This window comes from Myotis brandtii, unplaced genomic scaffold, assembly GCF_000412655.1.
Source record: "Myotis brandtii unplaced genomic scaffold, ASM41265v1 scaffold185, whole genome shotgun sequence".
Classification (NCBI taxonomy): domain Eukaryota; kingdom Metazoa; phylum Chordata; class Mammalia; order Chiroptera; family Vespertilionidae; genus Myotis; species Myotis brandtii.
Window position 1 is genome coordinate 6,178,475 of NW_005356870.1, and position 25,435 is coordinate 6,203,909.

At 42.7% G+C, this 25,435-nt stretch overlaps 1 protein-coding gene across 5 annotated transcripts in view; it reads left to right on the plus strand.

Moving 5' to 3' along the window:
• Positions 1–25,435, plus strand: part of KIAA1456 (KIAA1456 ortholog) — a 44,427-nt gene that overhangs the window by 15,670 nt on the left and 3,322 nt on the right. For 2 of the 5 annotated variants that reach the window (XM_014537896.1, XM_014537897.1), the window contains exons 2-4: positions 13,784–13,964; positions 19,796–19,950; positions 24,781–24,954. In XM_014537896.1, the coding sequence (XP_014393382.1) occupies positions 19,797–19,950; positions 24,781–24,954 (328 nt within the window). In that variant the 5' untranslated portion in view covers positions 13,784–13,964; position 19,796. Of the gene's footprint in view, positions 1–13,783; positions 13,965–19,795; positions 19,951–24,780; positions 24,955–25,435 lie in introns of those variants that run through there. The other 3 variants (XM_014537898.1, XM_014537899.1, XM_014537900.1) reach the window with 3 other exon arrangements.

Below are 25,435 nucleotides of genomic sequence, written 5' to 3' on the forward strand. Positions count from 1 at the left end.
GGCCTCTAGTAACAATAAAAGGTTAAGCTTTGGTTTTATATCCGTTTGCCCATGTTTGACTATTTTCTCATGCATGAAGCTATGCAACCTCTCATTTTCTAACAATGTAGGAGGCCATCAAACAAAGATGATTAGAGCAGATTATTTGGCCTTACTCAGGTAAAAGCTACTTTAAAAAGCTCATCATTATTGTCATACGGATTATTTTTGCTATTTATTTTAAATATTGTGTTTATTTTTTTAACATTTCAAATTTCAACATTGGAATTGGGGTACATCTTACAGTTGATGGCATGTCTTTGACTTTCTTGGTAAAATAACTGTGCATATTATAAGATAAATGGCGTCTTAGTCAGCATGGGCTACCATAACCAAAGACCCAGGCAGGATGGCTAAAATGTTACCAGGGGTCTCAAGCCCACCTCACCCTGGTTCTTGTCTTGCTTGGGAATGAATTCAAACAAGGGACAACAAATAGCAGGCAAAGCAAATGAAGTTTTATTGCAGAAGAAAATACACTCAAATATAATACAAGCAAGCACCTCAGCTGGTCTGAGCACCCCACCTAATGGGGGGTCTTAAAGATTATCTATACTAATAAAAGGGTAATATGCTAATTAGGCCAGACATCTTCCGGGCGACCTTCCAGACGTCCTTCTGGATAAAGCCATGGTGGTGAGGCTGAGGCAGAGGCAGTTAGGGGGATCAGGCTGGCATGGGAGAGCAGTTAGGGGGATCAGGCCTGCAGGGGAGAGCAGTTAGGGTGATCAGGCAGGCAGGCAGGCAAGCAGTTAGGAGCCAGAGGTCCCAGATTGCAAGAGGGATGTCCGACTGCCAGTTGGATTGGGCCTAAACCGGCAGTCGGACATCCTCCAATGGGTCCCGGATTGGAGAGGGTACAGGCCAGGCTGAGGGATGCCCGCCCCCGCACAAATTTAGTGCACCGGGCCTCTAGTATATCTATATATCCTTATTCTTTAGGTTTCTAGACTACCCGAGATGTCGAGGCCATCTGGAAGGGTTTCAAGTCTCCCTTTCCTCATTATTGTGGCTGCCCTGTAAAAAATTCGATATGTACTCTACTGACCTTGTGCTCTTCTTAGAATTACTTTTAGTTTGGGGCATGCTGTCTGGTATGAGCTAATGTTCCCTTTTTGTTCCCCTCTAGCTGTTGGAAGCAAAATAGACTTCCTCTTCTTTTCCCCCCATCCCAGTCTTTCATCTAACTAGCTGCCTACTGGAAATTTATTTTCTTACAGTTCTGGAGGCTCTAAGTCCCAGATCTGGTTTCCGGTAAGAGCCTTCTTCCTAGTTTGCAGATGGCCTTCTTCTCGCTGCGTCCTCATATGAGCTTCCCTCTACGTGCACATGGAGAGAGCTCTCTGGTGTCTCTTCTTAAAAGTAAACTAATCCTGTTGGATCAGGGCCCCAGCCTTACAACCTCATTTAACCTTGATTACCTGCTTATAGAGCTTATCTCCAAATACAGTTGCATTAGGGGTTAGAGCAGCCGTGGGCAAACTACGGCCCGGGGGGCCGGACCCGGCCGGTTTGAAAGGATTAAAATAAAAAAAAAAAAAAAAGACCGTACCCTTTTATGTAATGATGTTTACTTTGAATTTATATTAGTTCACATAAACACTCCATCCATGCTTTTGTTCTGGCCCTCCAGTCCAGTTTAAGAACCCATTGTGGCCCTCGAGTCAAAAAGTTTGCCCACCCCTGGGTTAGAGCTTCAATGTATGAATTTTGAGGAACATAAGATTCCGCTCATGAAGGTGGCACCCTAGACTCCATTAAGTGTTGTATTTCTAACAATCTTCATCTTAACAAGCCATCATCAAGAAATATTTCCATCTTGCATAGGAGTTTCAGATTAAATCTTTTGTCTTTTTTATTTTTGAATTTTTGAAACTTTTTACCGGATTATGATGAAACCTTGTGAAGGTTAAAAAATGGCATTTATAGTCTTAAATTAGAAATAAGAGACTATGTATCATTATAGGCTTATTTTTGGAAAGACAAACACAGTCATAAAGTAGAGTATGAAAACTGAAAAAAATTAAACTTTCCAAAACTGTCTGGTTTATTCTGGGCACAGACTTAATAACTCCTGCTGCTAGGAGAAGTATAATTTACTGACACAAGAAAGCTTAAAATGTCAAGTATAGTCTGATAAAATACATGCAAGCTGTCTGCAAATTAGAACATTCTTTCAACTGATGTATTTCCTACTTCTGTGCAGCTTTCATAATTGTGGCACTTAGAATTGAAAGCTCTGTGCGTGATGTAAACATTCAAACCCTCCCCCGGAATTGGTTTTCATAAGTATTAAGCAGGTGTGGGTTGCTACAGACAGTGGAAGGAACTATAAGATCCAAGCTATTAGGAGCTCAGGATAAACGAAACAGAAGTAGCACTGAAGTGAACACACAGCAAGGAGATGGTTTTGGGAGTTCTGGTTAAAAAGCAGAGGCAGCCCTAGCCGGTTTTGCTCAGTGGTTAGAGCATCAGCCTGCAGACTGAAGGGTCCCGGATTCGATTCTGGTCAAGGGCACATACCTCAGTTGCAGGCTCGATCCCCGGACCTGGTTGGGGTGCATGTGGGAGGCAAACACTCTATTTGTCTCCTCTCACATTGTTTCTATCTCCCTGTCTCTCCCCCTCTCTCTAAAAGTCAATGGAAAAATATCCTCGTGTGAGGATTAACAAAACAAAACAAAACAAAAAAGGCAGAGGCGGACAGAGGGCCAGCGCCCAAGGACTCAGCAGGAGGTCACAGGTGCAGCAAGCCGTTGCCAGCAGCCAGATTGACTCAGAACCAAGAAGGCCCAAGATTGGTCAGCATAGAAGTCACCACGTTTATCCAAAGCTGACCCCTCTGACGACCCTTTCTTCATATTTTAGGTAGGATTTCAAAAGATTTCATTGCCCTAGCCGGTTTGGCTCAGTGGATAGAGTATTGGCCTGCAGACCAAGGGCACGTACCTGGTTGCAGGCTCCTCCCGGGCCCGGGCCCTGTGCAGGAGGCAACCAATCAATGTATTTCTCTCACATGGATGTTTCTCTCTGTCTTTTCCTCTCTCTTCCACTCTCCATACAAATCAGTGGAAAAATATCCTCGGGTGAGGATTAACAACAACAAAAAAGATTTTGTTTTCTGTTTTTGTTTTGTTTTAAGCCCAAAGCCAATCAAAAGCAACACATTTGAAAGTAGAAGAGCTTACGGGGACAGAGTGGAAAGTGGTTGCTGATGGCAGGCAGGGCACCCAGAGCCTCGTGCACTTAGCGGAGATGCCAACACTGTCAGGCCCCGGGGAGCAGCGCTGCTCTGTAATACTTTGTCATAATTTGCCCCTGTGTCATCAAGAAAAATGTGTTCATTATAGGCTGTCTAGAAAGATATAAAAGGTATGTGGTACATTTTAGAAAGATTTTTATAACAGTGATTAAAATAAATAATACCTTGGTACTGAAAATGGATCAACCTCAGCTATTTATAATGTTAAATTTTGTGACACGGGCTTTTATTAAAATTGGCCTAAATATTGAGTTCAGTGCCTATTTATTTAGCATAGGACCTCTCTGACTAATACAAGAGATGGATGGCACTCACTACTACCATCCCCTCACCCCCTACTCCCGCAGGCGGCGGGAGCTCAGAGAGCAGTCTGGCTTCTAGGGTGTGTAACCAGGAGACTCAGCCCCTTGGAGATGGGCTGCACCTCTTTGTTCAGGAGCTGGCACAGTGGGCAGGGGCATGGCAGAGGGCTAAAGCCTCATTTCCCCAGATCAGAGGAGCAAAAAAGAGTTTCCAATACTTTCATTTCCCTGTTTACATTTTACAGGGTCCCTTTCAATTTTTACATTCTGAGGTTATAATCCAAAGGCATTTTATGATCAGGTAGCATTCATTGTCAGGATCAATCCCAATGTTTCATACTCCAGAGGTATGAGAAGTATAGGAAATAAAATTTTAGATAATGTGAAAATAAACTTTAAAAAAAATCCTTGCCTAAGGATATGTTTTATTGATTTGAGAGAGAGAGGGAGGGAGAGAGAAAAACATTGACGTGAGAGAAAAACATATATAGGTTGCCTCCCAGCCTGGGTAGGTGTTCTGGCCAGGAATCGAACCTGCAACCTTTTGGTATATGGAATGATGCTCCAGTCAACTGAGCCACACTGGTCAGGGCGAAAATAAACGTGTGTTTTTTACAGTACACAAAACATTGTATGGGGAAGCAGAAATGCTCTGTGGGTTTTGTACTCAAATACTGCTTAACTCTAGGGTCCTGGGGAAGTCATTTCCTGTGTTTGTTTTCTCTCTGAAATAATCATCTAAAGATACAAATGGTGCCCTGGAATCTTAGATCCGTTAAACTAAATGCTAATGTATCAGGCAAAAGCACAAGTGAGATATCATCCAAGGTTTTGGGAACAGGTGTGTTCCATAATAGGACTAGAGCAGTGATGGCGAACCTTTTGAGCTCGGCGTGTCAGCATTTTGAAAAACCCTAACTTAACTCTGGTGCCGTGTCACATATAGAAATTTTTTGATATTTGCAACCATAGTAAAACAAAGGCTTATATTTTATATTTATTTTATATATTTAAATGCCATTTAACAAAGAAAAATCAACCAAAAAAAATGAGTTCGCGTGTCACCTCTGACACGCGTGTCATAGGCTCGCCATCACTGGTCTAAACTATATGACATTAAACTGATGGAAGCTGTTAGCAGAGCCCAGCAAGGACCCACGATTCAGAGTCAGAATGATGGACTTGACAATAAGCTAAGTGAGTGGGAGACACTGCCATTCACAGGATGTTCAGTGGTGAAAGGAACAAGAAATCAAGCCCACAGCATCTACTAAATGCAAAAAGATTTACACATGCGCCTACAAAGAAAAATCAACCAAAAAATGAGTTCGTGTGTCACCTCTGACACGCGTGTCATAGGTTCGCCATCACTGGACTAGAGAGTGGCAGAGCTAGATCTTGACCTCAGGACCTTAGCACATCCAGTCATATTCTTAACTCCTGCTCCACCTACCAGTTCCACACAAAGTCTGAACCTCATCCGACCACAGTGAAGTCATAGGGACAAATGACAACAATGACTTGCTTACCCCACAGGTTTTCCTTGTGACAGAGCTGACATTAAGGTGACTTTTTCCTGTCGGCGTTTGGCCAGCTCAGGCCGTCTCCATTTAGGTTATTTTTAACTTGTCTCCACTAATGCACTGTACCTAAGTGATTCCTTCTTAAGTAAAGTGGCTCTTTAACACTGGTCATTTCCAGGGAAGGGAAAGCCTTCTGAGTTTTCAATTTTTCTCGTTAAGTAAGTATGGGAGCTGTCACTTCCATAGTAGAATTACAATCCTAATCCACTTAGAATGCCAGAAGGGTTTTAAATACATTTTTTCAGAACATTGTCTTTATCGTGATTGTGAATATGAAAGTAGTAACTGGGTCTAAGCTATTAATAGATTTTGAATTTGCGCCCTGGCTGGGTGATTTAGTTGGTTGGAGCATCGTCCCATATACCAAAAGGTTGAGGGTTCGATTCTCTGTCAGGGCACATACCTAGGTTTCGGGTTCAATCCCATTGGGGCACGTACAGGAGGCGACTGATTGCTGTTTCTCTCTCATCTCTCTCTTTCTCTCTCAAAAGAGACAATGATATCGATGAATTTCTGTTTTAAATGGGATACTACCCAAATCACAAAAGACACACATACTAAGAGTTTAGGGCGGTCTGCAAAAATGTGTGACTTCACTGGGATGCAGCCTGTTGGATGCGGATGAGGTTAGGAGGGGCAACGGGATGGGCAGACCTTCCCGGTTTCTGTCTCTTTAACCTAGAAAGCCATGGGCTTGCTCTTTGGAATGGCTGTTAAAGAAGGATTTTCCTTTCCTATGCAAATATCGATCCTTTAGCCATTTCTGATTTATTTGTCATAAAGAGCTAGCATACCTTCTCATGGATTACCCACATCTCTCCTGCTCTCTAATCTGAGTTTTTATGGAATGCCATCAGGTTCAGAGGAATCTTAGGGACTTTTCAAGGTGTGAGCTGATACCCCCCTTGACTCAAAGTTCAGCTGCCTCCTCTGCCATGGGGGGTGGGGGAGTGGGGGGCAGTCCTCAGGATGGTAGGACAGGCAGCGCAGAAGGTGACCCTGGACCTGCACCCCCACCTCTCCCAGTAGGCCTTCTCCAGGCACTACAGTTGCTGAGCTGTGATGGATTTACAGCGTGCCCCTTACTCACCCCCTGGCCTGGCCTGACCAGCGTCCCAGAGAGAAGCAACAGATCTGCAGCACTTAGGAGTCATCACAGAGATACTCCTACTTACCTGCTTACGTGAAACCAGAGCCCTGGCTCTGCTGATGACACCCGCTCTCCTGCGCTCGCTGACCGAGCTGCACTTTTGTGCTCACATTGGCTTGTAAGTGTATGTGTTATTGATGTATAAATAAAACACACGCATGCTCTATTTTGCTTCTGTGGACAAAATTGTATGAAAATACTGGTCACAATCAACAACAACAAAAAAACAATTTTACTCTGTTAACTTTTGTAGACATCTGTTGTTGTTAAACACAGCAGTCTGTTCTTTCACTGACCTTGAACTTCTGGTTCTGAGATCTGTTTTATGTAAGCCTGTTTTCCCTCTGTTCTCTTTATTTCTAAAGTGGCATTTGATTGACTTTTCTATTGCACTCCATGCTTCATCACACATAACAGCAAAGAGAGAGCTTATGGCAGGTGCTCTCACCCCGCGTGCACCGTTCTTCCAGCTCACCTCACGGCTCCGCGGCCCGTGCAGGGCACTTCTCAGGCAGCCTGCGCTCCACTGTTCAGATCCACTGTTGGGATCTCGCGCTGACCTGGGCTGTCTTACACCTTTAGGTGTCAGTGAAAGAAAAGAGTCACTGCCCTGACCTGGTCTTTTCTGACCTTTGCCATGAACTCCAGTGTGTCAGACATTTAGTGCAGCTTCCAATATTAATACCATGCCACCGATTAGGGTCTTGAAAATATCCAACCAAGTTTAAAAAGTATTAGCTACAGCCTGGCTGGTGTGGCTCGGTGGTTAAATGCCAACCTATGAACCAGGAAGTCATGGTTCAATTCCTGGTCAGGGCACATGCCCAGGTAGCAGGCTCAATCCCCAGTTGGGGGCTTGCAGGAGGCAGCCAATCAATGATTCCCTCTCTTCATTGATGTTTCTATCTCTCCCTCCCTCTCACTTCCTCTCTGAAATCAATAAAAATACGTTTAAGTATTAGCTACAGAAAATTATAATTTCATTTGGAACTGGAAGTAGGCATTGGCACCAGAGCTCTGCATTAGACTGCGTGCTGTCAGTCACTTCGCACTTTTCCAGGCTCAGTCTGTGCGTAGCACTGGGTTTGGGAACTGAGAGAAGAAATTCACGTTTGGTGTAGGTTACGAGTGCTTTAAAGTTATGTTGTGCTTTGGGGATGTTAAAGCATGTTTTATATGAAAATCAGAGCCTTAAAAGAGGAAGGGTAATTTCTTGATATCTGAGAGAAGGTAACAGATACCTAGAGAGGCTAAGTGACCTGTCCGAGGTCACGCTGCCAGTGACAGCCCTGGGCCCAGGTGTTCCTCTCCCTGGACAGTGTTTTTGGGTCAGAACAAAATGCTCCGAGTTCTGCCTTTGAAGTTTTCTTTGTGAGCTTTAAGGCATTTTATTGGTGTTTCCATTTTCAAGTTGTGTGTTTTATTGACTGACTGTAAAGGGAAAGCTCTCCTGTGTGTGCTCTCAGTATTCACTACTGCAACCAGCCCCCTCCTTAGGGACTGTATGAAGGTCACCTCATTAACATAAACTAATGTATAGTAAAAAGGGACTTGTTATTTATTAATAGCAAAATACACTCATTTCACCTTGCTGTTCCGGAGCTATTTCAGGAACTGGGGATAGAAACAAAACATAACAGGAGATGATGGCCCCATGGCTCTTATATAGGGTATTCCAAGGGTTTTAGGAGCTATGTGCCAGGAACAGGGGACAAAGGCCAAATATGTATTTCTTTTTGTAAATCATCATATCACACTGAATCATTGCACAACTCTCTCATGGATAACATGCCAAAATGCACAAGAAAAATATGGAGAAACCTCCACTGACAAGAATGATTAAACAAGAAAATAGCACAAGAAAAGCAGAAAATGGATATTGCTAAGAATTTCAGAAAGAGAGTTTTACAAAGTTCAGCTACTGACTTCCCTTCTGGATATATTTGCACATGGTTATAACTTTTATATATTCCAAGCATATTTTCATAACCAAATTGGGTTTTTTTTATGTTTCAATGTTTCCTATCCATTTATCTAACAAAGATGATTGGGCACCTGCTGTGTGCCAGGCTGTGTTCAAAGAGGTGGGTGCATACATCAGTGAACCCCAAACGCTCGATTTCATGGTGCTTGCAAACTATTTGGGGAATACAGACAATAACCAACTCTAGCAGGCTGTTGAAATGGAATTCTTTCTTGTTTTCATTGTTTTGCACAGTAGTGCAAAAACATGGCAGAACTAGTCAGCGTTCAGTCGGGAAAATAGAAACCACCCTAGTTATGTTGACAGGAAATGTATAAGGAGGTGGCTAAACAGATATTACAGGACTGACAGTGCAGAGGGAACAAATGAGGTAGGACAACAAAGTCAACTGCAGCTGCCACCCTGTGCTGGGGAAACAACGAGAATGGGTATCAGAACCTAGATGCTTGGAGGAGGAGTCTGCGAGTGGGGACCCAGACTTCTGAGAAGGGGACGGTGGCCGGCTAGTGCGGATTTATCAAGCGCACACACGAGGGGCCCCGAGGAGTTGGGACACAGATCTCTTGGCCGGGGTGCTGCTCGGCCAGGCAGGTATCTCATGCGGATGTGCAAAAGAGCTGGTTCTGGGAAAGTGGAAAACCTTGGGAACCAACTGCTACTGGAAACCAATGCTGCTGCCTGGGCCAAGGGCTGTTGCTGGGTAACTGGCAGGAACAGGAAGCAACCAGAAAGGGGCTGGCCCCTTCTTTCCCCCCCTCACCCCTCCTCCTTCCAGCCTTCCAGGCTCCCTCTGATGGGCCCTGCTGGCAAAGAGGAAATGTTTGCAGAGCCCTCACCCCCACAACACAAAGCAGTGTGGAGGGACCATGACAGTCATGGGCCCAAAGACATCAGGTGTCAATTACTCTCACGTTCTGAAATTTGCTAGAATAACCAACAGGCCTTCAGAAGAGCCTGAAATCGGTTGTTTTTAAAATTGTGCTAAAATATACAAAACATAAAATTTACCCCAAACTCAGCTCTTCAATCCAGTCTTGGTTTGTGACAATGCTTTCATCAATCTGTAGTAGAATGAGAAAATTAAAGAAGGTTTAGTCAGTTTTCCTAAAGCTAAATTTTACTCACTTTTAAAGGACTTATTTAAAGTTTGAAATTATGGTCTCCCAACTTTTGTGTGGGTAAATTGTCCATTCATCTATGTTCTAATGGGGACAATAAATTATAGGTTTTAAGTGTGTGTGTGTGTGTGTGTGTGTGTGTGTGTGTGTGTGTGATGGTATAGCCTTTGGGTAAAGAGTCAGCTGGTCCCTCTGGTTCTCCAAATATCCCTTTGAAAATGTGGGGGTCTGTGAAATCCACAAGAGTGAGAAATCCTGGACTGCTAGGTTAGGGCCTAAACTCGGGGTGAGGCAATGGGGGAAATGATGGGAGACACATAAGAGGAGTGAGACACAGGCGGAATCTGTAGGACAAGATACCTTGCCCTAACTGGTTTGGCTCAGTGGATAGAGCGTCAGCCTGCAGACTGAAAGGTCCCAGGTTCGATTCCAGTCAAGGGCATGTACCTTAGTTGCGGGCACATCCCCAGTAGGGAGTGGGCAGGAGGCAGCTGATCGATGTTCCTTTCTCTTATATGTTTCTAACTCTCAATCCCTCTCCCTTCCTCTCTATAAAAAAAATCAATAAAACATTTAAAAAAAAAAAGATACCTGACAGTCCCGAATTTACTGCACTTTGTATGCGCATGACTCTCTTTCCGACCCTCAAATGTACAATCAGATGTTTTTATCAATAATCCCATGAGCAGCTCTTTGGGGTCAATTGTATTAGAAACACTTAATGAAATACACTAATACATAATTTGTCCTCACATTTCTCCCTTAATTCCATTCTTAGAAAAGCATCACCTAATTGGTAGTTTTGTCATTGACTACCATGGTCTTCAGGTAAAACTCCTTCTTGAACAGTCGTTTGACAGTTAAATGGCTGTGGCATTCCTTGCCGCCCACCTGCCGGAACCTCCTCTCCTAAGAGGAAGGAGGCTCAAAGCTCTGTTCCTCTGGTCTCCTTTCACAATAACAGAGCAGCCTTCTCCCGGCTGCTGTGCTTGACTCCAATGACCTTCATCCTCACACAGGCTGAGAGCCGGTTTGGTCAAATTGACACCAATTCATGGGGTATATTGCACATTCACGTATGTGCTACTGGTGACAATAAATAAACTTTTAAATAGTGTGTGTGTGTGTATGTGTGTGTGTGTTTGTGTGTGTTAGTCTAGCCTTCAGGTAAAGACAATATACCCCCACAATAATGGACATTATACCCCCGCAATGACACCACTGAGGGATGCTCAGTGTTACATTTTCATTTATCTTGAATCTCATCTATTTCATTTCCTCGTTCTTTTCTGGCCTTCTCTCATCTACAAATCAGAATGACTTGTAATCGAGTTCCGATGAATAGGGCCGAGTCCTCTCCTGTGGAGGAGCCACCTTTGATAACAGCTCTCACCATCAGTATTGTGCTGCGAGTTCTGGTCTTTCATGTTTTGTTTTTGCCTCCCGTCTGCCCTGCCATGCGTGCGTGCACACACAGTCCCCAAGATGGTATCACCTTCATTTTCTGCATTTAGATTTTAAAGATAATACCTTACTCCCAAATGAATTCAATGTAGGCACATAGTGCTTGAACTTTTCAAGAAAAACAAAGTATTTGGGGGGGGGAATATTTGATCCCTTTCCCTTAGGATAAACTCCCCTCATTTCTTTCCACTTTCTTTCAAAATATATTTACTCCAGAGTAACCTGTTGGTACCTGTTGGAAATCCAGAGAGGGTCATATTGTCCCAGTGCCGCATGTTTTATTGTTCTGAAGTCCTGAGTGTGTTCTACGTGTAAGATTTCAATCAGAAATATCAGGTGTTCCTTTCTTACCATTTCTCCTATGATCTCTCTCTTTTGCATCATTAAGGAGTTCTGTGTAACATAGGGAATATTCTTAGAACAGCACCCTCATTATTTAGAGGGAGTAATACTCAGAGACAATTATAAAGGCTAATATTGCATGCTACCTCTACTTTTCTATCAAACACTCATGCTTGCTACCTACTCTTGTCATTTTTGTCATCCTTCTTCTGCATTGCTGTTGATTAGGCTGTAGCTTCTTGAGATGGGGACTGCCCATCTTTTACCCAGTAGATTCTTGGTCCCTATATTTTTAATTAAATTTAATTATGGTAGAGGCAGCACATGCTAACCTCTCCTTTAATGATAATTTACAAGGGTTAAATATTGACAATCCTTGATGTTCTAACCTCATTCCTTTTCTTACTCTACACAATCTCTCTTCATCTAATCTCCTATGGTTCTGTCTAAAGTATTTAATCAGGTTCTTTCTCTATCTTCATTGTGAAGCTGGCCAGGTAATACCAGTCTACACTATTGCCAGAGAAGAGTTAAAAAACCCCAAATCAAATTTTGTCATTTCTCTTGTTAAAATAATTCAGTGGTTCCCCATTATGTTCAGGATAAAGTCCAAACTTCAACTAGGCCCTCTGTGGTCTGACTCCCGCTTACTCTTCCAGGCTTATATGGCACCACAGTCTTCCCCTCCTCCTTCCCTCCCACCAACACTAAAGTGAAGTGTGTATAGTTAAGTGGTTCAAATCCTGCCTCTGCCATTTACTAGCTAGGTAACCTTAGAAAGTCACTATGTAATCTCTGCCTTACTTTTCTATAAAATGAGGGACCCAGTAGTTTCTATTTCATATAGTAATTTGATAGACTCCACAATTTAATATATGTTAAATGCTTATAATGGCCTGGCTGACAGTAAGTAATTAATGTATGTCTGTGTTTTGTGTCTTGCTGTTAATTGTTGTTAATCTACTGGAAGTTCATCAGAGATTGTCATCGCTCTCATTTCTTCCTTTTTGCATACGCTGTTTCCCATGCTTAGAGTCACCCACTCCACCTGTACCTGACTTACCCCTGCTGTCTCCTGAGCTTCTGCTTGGATATAAGCCTGTCAGGGCAGCTAATCCATTTAGGCGCTGAAGGCTGAAGGGAAGGTGCCCAGACAGCGTTGGCTGGTGACAGTGGAGCGCCTAGGTCAGGCCAGGGAAGAGTGATTGCAAATGAGAGCCTTTAGTTGCAGGAAGGGCACAAGGCTCCATAAATGAACATGCCTTCTCTATGATTAATGCAAGCTCTGACAGTGCATGAGGAAAGATGAGGTCCTTTGACTAACAGCTCTTTCAAGATCCTTCTTCTTTTTAAAAATATGTTTTTATTCATTTTAGAGAGGAAAGGAGAGGGAGAGAGAGAAAGAAACATCAATAATGATGAGAGAGAATCATAGATGGGTTGCCTCCTGCACACCCCCTACTGGGATTGAGCCTACAACCCAGGCATGTGCTCTGACTGGGAATGGAACCATGATCACTTGGTTCATAGATCGACACTCAACCACTGAGCAGCACCAGCTGGGCAAGATCCTTCTTAAATATTCTTCCTACAGAGTCACGCTTTGCAGTTCTCAGTGGTACAGATTATATACCTGCATATGATGGATGGAGAGATGACTGGGGTTTAAATATTCCAAAGACCAGAGAGCTTTTCAAAGCATACCCAAATCATTGATTCTTAAACAAGGACCCAGATTGGGGTGGGATGGGGGACAGGAGGAAGGTGGGGAAAGCCACATGCACCCCACCATCTTGAGAATCACTGTACATAGTAAGAGGTGCAGTTTGTGGCAGTGAGGTGCACACACAAAGGATATGAAGTCTACAAAAATGGTTGAGCACTGTGATCACATTGAGGTCCATTTGCCTCATTTACAGATGAGGAATCTGGCCCGAGATTTCACAGGTTGGGCTTTTCCTACCACACCAGCTCTTCAGACCTCATTTTGTTCCCCTAAGACCTCTGCATTGCAGAGTGCTTTTTGGCATACAAGGTCCTTTTTTAAAATTTTTTAGTAACTGAGAGCTTTTTGATGGGTTTCATGTCAGACCCACTCTGTTATGAAAAATGCAAAAAGTGAATGTGAGCAAGAAGAATAGGAGAACTTGTCAGAGTGGCATGGAAGTAGCTGATAATACGAACAAATATTGAACAGTACTGGAATGATTTAGCACAATTTAGTAATAGTGTCTTAAATAGGTAGTACATTTAATTAAGCCACTGTATTCCAAGTTGACTCTGTGTGCTTGTAATTTTTCCGGGGACAAGATGAAACCATTCAATTTAATTTTAGGGCAAAGTACAGTGCATTTTACAGAAAGCTTAGGAATTAATTCAGAAACTGCTCTTAGAGTTCTGGCGTATTCCACAGATCTTAACAGTTCTTTCTCATCCCGTCTTCTCTGGGTAATATCTGGATAGATCCAGAGGTCAACCTGGACTCCACATTTTTATTATGTAAAATAACACTTACCATTTGTTTGTTTTTTCCTAATAGGGCCTGTGTCCCCTGCAGAGTGGCTCATCATGTGAAGGAATCTCTACTTGATGTCACCCTAGTACTTTTCACCTTTCACACTGAGAAGGTTGTGAGCAACAACTGTCACTCTCTGAGGGTGGAAATTGCCATGATTCACAAAGACAAGAAGTAATTTTCCTGTAATCACAAGATGACTCAGGTTAGTTGCTTTTAGCTATTACTACAGTTTAAATAATCTGAGGTTTTGGGCCCTGTCCATGTTTAGTAAACCTAATTAATCCCAATTCCTATAATTTTAAGTTTATGACAATGATATAAAGTTGGAATTTATTTTTACACTAGGTAGGAAAAAGAATTTGAAAATAGTTGTACAGACTAAGTTAAAATTACAAGACTCTACAGTATTTGGGGTTTTTTAGAGTGTAAAATGCTTTTCTAGAACATAAAAGCATTGCTAAATGATACTTTTTTATTATACAAAAGTTTGCAATATAATTTGTACTTGAAAGTAATTATGTAAATGTTAAGTTTGAAGAATCACCTGTTAAAAGCTAAAAAAAAACAAAAACACCCATGTATTTTATGATTAAGTATAAGTAAATTCTTTGAACTGTCTTGACCAACTTGTATTTTTATTTTAGAATTATAGTTTAAATACATCTTTAAAATGTAAAACAGAGTTTTATTCCCTCATTTTAAATACTGTGTCTTCTGTGGTTTTTATAGTGGGAGAACAATTTACATTTTTTTAGTTATATGAGTGTGGCTGTTGCATGCCTAGGGTATAGCTCAGTGATTCCCAAAGTGGGCGCTACTGCCCCCCGGTGGGCGCTGCAGCGATCCAGGAGGGCGGTGATGGCCACAGGTGCATTTGGGGGCGATGAGTAACTATTAAAATTTAAAAAAATTTAATTTCCAGGTACGAGTGTGGCTGTTGTATGCCTAGGTTATAGCTCTAAAACAGGCCTCTGCTAGGGCAGGAAATCTGTTGTCTTGCAGAGGATGCTTAGGAAACAGCTCATTGATCCATTGATTCTACAGTTAATTACTGAGTGACAGCCCTGGGTCCAGTTCCTTCCCTCCAGGATCTTCCAATCTAGTTGGGGGCATATACAGAGTATAGAGTTCAAGATGGTATCGGGAGAAATGCCCTAAGAGTGACAGAGATAATAAATACGCAGGACACAAAAATACTGGGAGAGATTGTTTTTAGCTATAGGAGGAGGAAGCTGTGCGAGACTCTGAAGGCCAGGTGAGATTTTGGAGCGGGTAGGTGATAGGAGAGCATTTCAGATGAGAGAGAGCTGCCTGCTGACTTCAGCAAAGACCTCAGTGAGGAGCGATAGAGGAGTTTACTGACTGAGTCGGGAAGGGTAAGGAGTGGCTCACAAGACTTCAAGGACTAGTCTCAGGGACCGGAAGCAGGACACTCTGCTGCCATGTTTTGTTTTGTTTTTCCTCTCCATTTGTCTCTTATTCTGTTTGCTCCCCTGACTTCATTTTCTTCAACTCTCATCCATGTCTTTTCCTGGGGAAGAAAATGGCCAGTGGCAGCCTGACCTTTATGCCTTTCCTGCTCTGTGATGCCAGAGGCAAGGCCAACATTTCTTTGGCTCTACACTGAGCTATCTCGAGGAAGGGCTCTGATTGGCTCAGCTTTTATCACCTGGCCACCCTTGAACCAATGATTGTGTCCAGGAATATAGGATACCATGATTGGCCAGGGCTAGGTCACATGCCCATCCAGGGAAGGCAAGATACAAATTATTAGAAGTAGGAAGGTGAACTTGGTTGGACAAATAAAGACAATAGATAGTCTAGCCTACTCAGAGCTAGATATACCTAAAGTGATATTTTAATATTGTAAATCCAATCATGTTGCCCCCCAACTCATCTACCAACTTAAAACCTCTTTCTGTTGCTCTTAAAAAACTCCCAATTGGATGAACTGTTGAACAAAATAGATCCAAAGACAGAGAAGCATGGGACAGACTAACTTCAGAAATACTATGCAGCAGTAAAAAAGAAGCATTTCTTACCCTTTGAAACAGCCTGGATGGACCTGAAGAATATTATGCCAAGCGAAATAAGCCAGTCAGAGAAAGGTAAGTATCACATGATCTCACTCATATGTGTGAACAAAATAAACTGATGAAGAAAATAGGTCTAGAGATATAGAAGCTTGGAAGAGACTGTGGAATCTCAGAGGGAAGGTGGAGATAGGTGGGTACAGATCAACAAAATAAGTTATATGCATATAATCATTATCCCCATGGACAGACAACAGGGTGGTGAAGGCCTAAAAGAGGCCAATGGAGGTGGGGGGGGAGGGGGACATATGTAATACTTTCAACAATAAAGACTTAAAAAAAAAACCTCCAAATTGAGTCTTCAGATTTTCAGTGCATTACTTTATGTGACTTCTCCTTACCCTTCAAATTATTTTCTCTTCTCTCATGACTCACCAACAAGGCATCAGCTACAGGGGTCCAGAATTTGACTGCACACAGATTAGGAAGCCTGGCTAAACCAAACCCTGTCTCCCTAGCTTCTCCTTGAACCCTGCACTTTTATTTTACTACGAGTCTTACTAGCTTAATTACATTACCAAATTCTCAAGGAATTTGCATATATAATTCACATGGAAAATATTGCAGGAAATTTAAATCCACAGAGTCAAAAATGTCATACTGGATAGTCCTAGCTACAAATCGATTTCACAGTCAGCTATTTGTTCTGCAGTGTATAACATTAACTGGAAAATATAATAAAACAAAAAAATAGATTTATATGGTTCCCACAATATAGTTACTTGTTTATGGTAGAGGCCAGGCAATTAGGAGAGGACTTAGAGAACGTTCTCCAAGGGGTGTTGTTCAGATACTACAAATTCTGAGCTGGTAGCTAGAGCCAAATTGAAGGGAATTGAGTTTTTGTTGATTGCCACTTAACATTTGCAAGTGCAATAAAGTTTATTTGTTCTAGGTTCTCGAAATTGTATTGTCTGATTGATCTCTTAAAGGGAAAACATTTAAACAGACTAAGTCTACTGAAAAAATTTTTTTTTATTCTACTGAGATTTTGATTTAAAAGAAAAGCACTCAGTGTTTTGGTTTTTTTCTGGTGTGTAGGCAGTTGTAGCCAGCCATATGTTTACTTTGTAAATTCTAGTTGAGGGTGCAATATAAGCTGTTTCAATTTGGGTGGAAGTTTTGTCAGACCTCACAAATGAGATCTGTACTCTGTTAGGAGTTTGCCAGATTTGCTGGGACTGTGTGCAGGTCCATGGTAATTAAGGATAACCTACTCCTAATTTGTTTAAAGAGTAAATCCTAAAAGTCTCTTTCTTGCTATAGAAGGAATGATGAAATTAGAATACAGTTGTCCCCTGTATCTCCTAGTGAATGCCTGAGCCATCGATAATACTGAACCCTATATGCACTATGTTTTTTCTATACATATAGGAGGTTTACATATACATATATAAAGTTTAATTTCTAAATTAGGCACAATAAGAGATTAATAACAATAACTACAATAAAATAGTTTGTAATAACAGTTATGTGAATGTGGTCTTTCTCTCTAAATATCTTAGTGTACTGTACTCACCCTTCTTATGATGATGTGAGATGATACAATGCCTTCGTGATGAGATGAAGTGAGGTGGATATGATGGACAAAAGGATAATTCATGTCCTGGGCAGGACGTAGGGGGATGGCAACAGATTTCATCATGCTACTCAGAACAGCGTACAGTTTAAAACTTATGAATTGTTTCTTTCTGGAATTTTCGATTTAATATTTTCAGACTGTGGTTGGCCATGGGTAACTTAAACCTCAGAAAGCAAAATTGGATATGAGGGGGAGGCGGGGAACTACTCTATTGTTATTTGATGATAATTGTGGTAATGATTGTTTTAAGTAAGAGTCATCAGTGGATTGGATGCTAAAACTGGTGTGAGAGAGGATGAGAAACAGGATGTTTCCATAGTCTCAAGAGATTTTGTTGCTGGTGGAAAGAGGGTTCTTCCACGGAGTCACGAGAAAAGCATTTTGAGGCCCCCCCATGAGGAGGATGAGGTGTCGTGGTAAGATTTATTGGAGCAATAACAGACTGTCCCCAGGTGCCTGGTGTCTCATCCACGACCAAATGGTTCAGCTCCATCCCACTGCCGAGTAAGTCCAGTCTCTGGGGCCGTAAACCCACACTTGTCCTCACCCAGCCCAGGAGGACCAGGGCCCAGAGGTGCAGAACTTCTCTGTCTCATTGCCCTATCTGCACAGCCACTGCCAAGGCTGCACTTGGGCCGCAACTGGTGCTGTGTTTAGGCCTAAACACAGCACCTGCTGTTACAGAGAGAGAACACTGGAACCAACCGGTGAATGAGCAAATGTATATTCCCTGGGGTTTGGGAGAGAGCAGACTTTCTTTCAAACTAACCCGTCTCTCCCCTGGCTCTTAGCGGGCTTGTGCTGGGTCCTCCCTCTATCCAACTCAGTCTTTTCCCCAGGTTTTCCATGCTAGACTTTGCCCCTTTATGTTGCCATTTTGGCTCCTACTGTGTGTCCCCAAAGTCTTGCTGCATCATCTGGTTTATACTACGCATGCGCTTACCTCCCCTGCACCATCTTGGCTTCTACTGCGCGTGTGCCTAGCAAAGACATTTCCCCTGATGTTTTTACTCCTCAGTCAGCCATCCTGGCTAATGACTGATAGCCACTTCTTCCTGCCCACTCTGGGGATTCAGTCCCCTCAGCAGAGGATGCAGCTGGCCCCTGGGGACCCTGTCGGTGCTGTGGCTTCCTAGTAAGTCAGGCTTAATGTCTGACTCGGCTCCCTAGTGAATCAGGCTTAGTGTGCGATTCCATTTGTTCCCTTCCTTAACGAACTAGCCACCTACACTCACAGGATGCACGGGATGCAACGGGAGGGCCAGGGGCAGGACTGAACTAGCTGATCTGCACCAGGAGGGCCAGCTGGGTTCTACATGATTTGAACTTACTTTCATACTGATTGGTAACGAGGCACAATCTCAGCATCTGGCTATTCCCCTGGGCTGCTCCTCACTCACGTGCCACAAGAGAATAACGAAAAGATTAAGCCCCAAACAGCAGAGGCCTCTAAGACCTGCTCTTGTACTTCTCCCACCCCTTCCTGATTGCCCTTGTCCTGCAGAGAAGGTCAGGGGAGGCTTTCTGGAAGAGGTGATGCTGTGCCGAGAGTGAACAAAAGTGATGTTAGCCAGGTAAACACAGCGCCGGTGCAGGCCCCTGGACGAGGGGGAATGAGTGGCGCCTGAGAAATCGTGCATCACTGAGTATCACAGCTCGTCTGATGCTGGCGAAGGATGGTGAGAAATGGCTTCAAGAGGCAAGTTGAGGCCAGGTCAGAAAGAGACTTGTATGCCCTCCTAAGACACCTGAACTTGATCAGACAAGTATGAAATGCCTTTGAAGAAGTCTCAGCTAGGAAGCAACACAATTAGATTTATATTTTATAGAAATAGTTGTGGCAAAATTGAAGAAAAGGATTGAAGGGCCCAAAAAACACCTGCTTACAGACTGTTGACATAATTCAGGTAAAGAAGTAAGTACCCTTTCTAAAATAGCATCCCTGGGATGTAGAGAAATGGTTGGAATCCAGAGACACTACAAAAAGGTAGAATCAATCGGGCTTTGTGACTGGATTGGAGTGGTGAGCTGCATGTTACACATTTTAAAAATCTATTTATCATCAGAACGATTTTATCCAAGTGAATCTTTGGTATGTGCTTCCAAAATTTAGAGCTGATCTTGCACAGAAAATGACCATGACCAGCTCATTCCCAAACCATTATTTTCTGAGGACTTGCCAGTAAAACCGATGCATTTTTGAGTCTTTTGACAGCTGTGGTGAAGGCTTTACTCTTTGCAGCTTCTAGTGAAGATCAGCACAGCCTTGGGCAGTGGTAGGTTCCCAGGTTTAGGACACGTGCCTCCTCCTTCAGCCGCCTCTGACCGGCCTTTCTTGGGGTGGCCCTGTTTCCCCAGGATGGACCATGAGGCGGCCCAGCTGGAGAAGCAGCACGTGCACGACGTGTATGAGAGCACTGCCCGGTACCTCAGCGACCTGCAGGGCAAAGCCTGGCCCCGCGTCCGCCAGTTCCTCCAGGACCAGGAGCCCGGCAGCCTCATCGCCGACATAGGTAACGCAGGGCCGGGCGCGTGGTGAGAAATAGATCCCATCGTGTCTTTCTTTTCAGAGTCAGTTTTCCTTGCTGTGCGAACCGGAAGTCTGAAATTGTGCCCTTGGCATGCCTGTAACCCAGCTCATTCACTTTATTTTTTTAATATACTTTTATTGATTTCAGAGAGGAAAGGAGAGAGAGAAATATTGATTGGCTGCCTCCTGTATGTCCCACACTGGGGATCTAGCCGGCAACCCGGGCATGTGCTCTGACCGGGATAGGTCCAGGCCAGTGGTCGGCAAACCGCGGCTGGAGAGCCACATGCGGCTCTTTGGCCCCTGGAGTGTGGCTCTTCCACAAAATACCACATGTGGGCGCGCACGTACAGTGCGAAGTTGACTTAAAACTTTAAGTAAAGTTTATTAAGTTAATTTTAGGGAACGTTGTGGAGTGAAAGAAGATGTATGGGAGAGTTGGAAGGGGTCAACCTCAGCGAACGTACCTCAATCAGATTGAGGACGTTTTTAGCAAAGGCCAGCTTAGGAGTACCCTAATTAAGTTAATAACAATGTACCTACCTATATAGTTTAAGTTTAAAAAATTTGGCTCTCAAAAGAAATTTCAACCGTTGTACTGTTGATATTTGGCTCTGTTGACTAATGAGTTTGCCGACCACTGGTCTAGGCTCAACCACTGAGCCACACCCCAGGGCAGCTCATTCACTTTATAGCAGAAATTCATACAATCAAGTCACAAAGTAGGAAGCTTCCTCAAACTTACATTTAGACAGTGGCGATCTTTTCAGCGTTTTGGGGCTCATCCTCCAACAAAATGGACCTGACGTCGGTTGAATAAATCCGGATTGAAATGACTGCTTGGGAAGCTGACTGTTGTAACTTTAGAGATGTTAGTGTGTTCCGGTGGCTCACCTCCAGTGGCTCTCATGCCTTCCACAGAAGATCCAGAGATCATAGAGTTCCTGTAACCTCTTAGTACATGGATTTTTTCTCCCTGAACTGTTCTGTGGGTGTTTCATTATTAGAGCCTGTCTTTAAATAGATCATGTCTTTGTAATCACAGACTTGCCTGGCAGACTTTGGCTAAGGATGTTTCTGAATTGAGTGGTAAACCACAGCCTGGTAGATCTAAGGTTAAGGTCTGGGATCCCCATTTGAGGCCTGCCCGCCTAAAACTGCTTTCTAACAACTGCATGAAGATTACACCCATGGAGTCCTAAGTCTGTACTTACACACTCGGCCTAATTTGACATTCACTCTAGTGCTGGTAAGAGAAACACTTGTGCCTGGCCAGGGCTTTTGACTTGTTAAAGATGGTGCGAGCAGTGTGGAATTTGGGGAAGGGGGGTGCATGTCATGTAAAATAGAGAGTCTTTGATAATATCTCTATCATGTCAGTGTTTGTTGTTTTTTTTAAATAAATCTGGTTTCAGAAGATACAGCAACTTTGGAACTCTTACCATTCGTAGCCTAAGCACAGTACCCGGATCTTAAAATCAGCTGGTAGGAAAAGGAACTATTCAACACGTGGCTTTAGGACCACAGCATGTACATATGCTACTTTCTTTCTCATACCTTACATCAGAAATTCCAAATGAAGTACCAATGGAAGTATAAGAAAATGAAATCATTAAAGGACTAGGGAATAACTAGATTATTTTAAAATAATAAAATAAAAAAGAATAAAATAGCCCTAGCCGGTTTGGCTTAGTGGATAGAGCGTCGGCCTGTGGACCAAAGGGTCTTGGGTTCAATTCCGGTTGCAGGCTCCTCCCCAGACCAGGAAGCAACCAATCGGTGTGTTTCTTTCACGTCACTATTTCTCTCTGTTTTTCCCTCTTTCTTCCACTCTCTCTAAAATCGATGGAAAAATATCCTCGGGTGAGGATTTTAAAAATAAATAAAATAAAAAAAAATCTCAGAGGCAAAAGGCCTTTCTCTGTATGATATTTTTTAAAAAGTCAGAAAGCATTAAAAAAATACAATTGATTGTCATTTTTCACAGTATTTATGTTCTATAAAGTTGCCAAGGACACTGAATTAGTGAATCCTGCATGATAACCCTTAGGGGAAGTACAGGATTCAGTTCCTGTGAACCTCTGGTCACATTTTTGTCAACTGGTAAATACCTAACCTGGTTCCATGTGTGTCTCTGTTTATTATTGACTAGAGGCCCGGTGCACAAAAATCGTGCATTGGGGGGGTGGGGGGGTAGAGGTCCCCTTAGCCCAGCCTGCACTCTCTCCAATCCGGGACCCTGTCTGACTGATGGTTTAGGCCCGATCCTAAACCGTGATCGGGCCTAAACCAGCAGTTGGACATCCCTCTCGCAATCCGGGACCACTGGCTCCTAACTTCTCACCTGCCTGCCTGCCTGGTCACCCCTAACTGCCCCCTTTGCCAGCCTGATCGACCCCAACTGTCCCCCACCCCTGCTGGCTTGGTCACTCCACACAACGCTGGCCTGGCCCCACGCAGCCTGCTGTTCAGTCATTTGGTTACCCCTCACTAACCCCCCTGCCAGCCTGGTCGCCCCACACAGCCTGCTGCTTAGTCGTTACTGTTACTGTGATGGCGTCCCGGACAATTTGCATAATCCTCTATTATTAGTATAGATTTGTTAACAGTGAACTCACAGGCAACAACTATACCTGATGCCTGGACAAAATGTATTTTGTCCATAAGGCCCGTCTCAGCCTTCCTGCACTTAGAAACTGTAGGCAGCACTTCAGCACGATGCTGAATTTTAAACAGTGAAATCACCACCAAAAAGTACGGAAATGCACAAAATGTGTGTGGTGCAGAATACAAAGTAGAGGGAAATGGAAGCATGCAGACACTTTCTGGTCTCTCTTCAATCCTACGAAAGGTCAGCATTTAATGAGACTTTGCAAAGGACCTGGTTGTTGTGTACCCGTGCTTGCTGCAGCACCGAAGATCTTCTGATTTATTCCTTGCACATTTACAATAGTGGGGTGACTAGGCTTGGCTGTGTTCTGGCTTTCCTTATTAGGATAAAACCTTCCCTCTCTAGCATCTCCATGTGTGCACTTAGAAAATGGATAACTACATCAGATTTGAGATCTCCACTGTTATCCTTAAACATGAATACCATTAGAAATGAATTTGGGATGAGTCATGCTGGGAAGTTTTTAGGAGATGCTGAGATTTTTAAAAGACTTCAGTTTCCTCGTTATTACCAGATGCTCTCTGAACACTTCCTTCTAAGACTAATCATCTATAAATCTGTTTTTATTAGTATTTTTGAAGTAATTTTCCTTTCTTTTCTCTAAATGTAGCCCCTGAGCCAATAAAAAAAAAAAACAACACAATAAAAAAACAAGATTCTTTTAAAAAACATGACCATCATCTTTGTAATCAGGATTTCAGTTTTAAAACACTCTGTGGATTATATTTTCCCCATGATTGCTCTTAAATATTGGATACTTTTTCTCACAAGCATTCTAAGGAACAGTGGCCATGAGATCTGAAATATTTATAAGACCTCAACCATTTACATAGAAATAATAACATTGGAAATATTATTTTTTATTCATAAGCCCTCCACTGTCTCACCTGGCATCAGCAAACCTTAATTATGCTTGTGGTGTCTCATGTAATTTTGAACAGCTCCTATCAAGGAGGAGTTATTTAAAAAGTGTGACAGCCCTGCTGGCATGGCTCAGTGGTTGAACGTCGATCTATGAACCAGGAGGTCACAGATCCATTCACGGTCAGGCCACATGCCCGGGTTGCAGGCTCGATCCTCAGTGGGGCGTGCAGGTGGCAGCCGATCAATGATTCTCTCTTATTATTGATGTTTCTATCTCTCTCTTCCTCTCCCTTCTTCTCTGAAATCAATAAAAATAATATTTTTAAAAAGTATTTCAGAAGCTGCAAATTAATCATCTTTGAATAGTGGTTATATTTTAGAAAAATATGAGACAAAAATCTACAGGTAATTCCAGAAGGTACAAATATCATCAGCTCTGTTGATATCTTTAAATATTTCTGAAAAGGAATTAGATGAGGTGTCTGTACTAGAATATACCAGGTACTAGATTTGGAAGGCTTTGTTTCAGGGTGGTGATTCATTCACGGCGCCATCTTCTTCCCTGTAATATCACTGAGATCTGATTGACCTAAATCTCTGGGCTGTGTAAATGTTGAATGACTTGGGTCTCTGCCATCAGAAAGTGAATGTCAAAAATGGTCTATTTAAGAAAAGAATAGTTCTTTCTTAGGTTGTATACTGAGTCATGTGAAACCGAGCACTGACGATAGGGTGGATGAAAAACTGTTGAAATCTTTTTTTCATTCAAATTAAAATTTTGAAAAGCCTGTTTTCTTTATAGCCATTTAAAAGTTGTGGGCAGTAGTTTGTTTTATGTAACCAGTAAGCAGTCTGTCTGTCTAGAGAGATGGCAGGAGAATAAAGGCCAGAATATATGGATCTGTACATAATGAAATATGGATGTGAAGGCAACTTTAGTAAAGGGACTGGACTGTCCCTGGGACGCTAGGGACCAATCATTTCTTCCATGGGCCAGCTAATAGCTGTGCTAGCATGCTGCGCCCTCTGGACATTACCTCGCTAAATATTTAATAAGTATTATTTAGGTTTTCCAATCCCTTTTTCCTCTTCTATTCTATTTGAAAATATGTAAGAGCTGTCTGAAGGCTTTGCTTTTGCTTCTGTGTTTACCTTCACATCATGCTGTATTCTGTGTCACTTAGTTAATATAAAGCTATTTCTGTTCTTGTTATAAGACAAGCTGACCGACATTGTTCCATTCTCCTTTAAGCATGTAACACAGTTTTTCTCTTACAGGTTGTGGGACTGGAAAGTACCTTAAAGTGAATAGCCAGGTATATACCCTGGGCTGTGACTATTGTGGGCCGTTGGTAGAGATTGCCCGGAGTAGGGGATGTGAAGTCATGGTATGTGACAACCTTAATCTCCCCTTTAGGGATCAGGGCTTCGATGCCATCATCTCCATAGGAGGTAAGGCAGCCTGGTTACATGTTCCCTCTTTGCCATGAGAATCATGTTGCGTGGTTGAGGCCATTCTTACAACCCAACATCCATTCTTTGTGGAAGGGTCTATGTCAGTGGTTCTCAACCTTCTGGCCCTTTAAATACAGTTCCTCATGTTGTGACCCAACCATAAAATTATTTTCGTTGCTACTTCATAACTGTAATGTTGCTACTGTTATGAATCATAATGTAAATATCTGATATGCAGGATGGTCTTAGGCGACCCCTGTGAAAGGGTCGTTCGACCGCCAAAGGGGTCGAGACCCACAGGTTGAGAACCGCTGGTCTATGTAGTTCATTTTATCTAATTTTTAAAAATATACCAACTGATTGAATTATTTGAGTAATCTCAAATGTACTTATGGTGGGACATATAATTATTTTAACTAGTTAAACTTTCAAACTGTTATTTTATTCTTTTTGAAGACTCATTCCAGTTTCTTTTGCT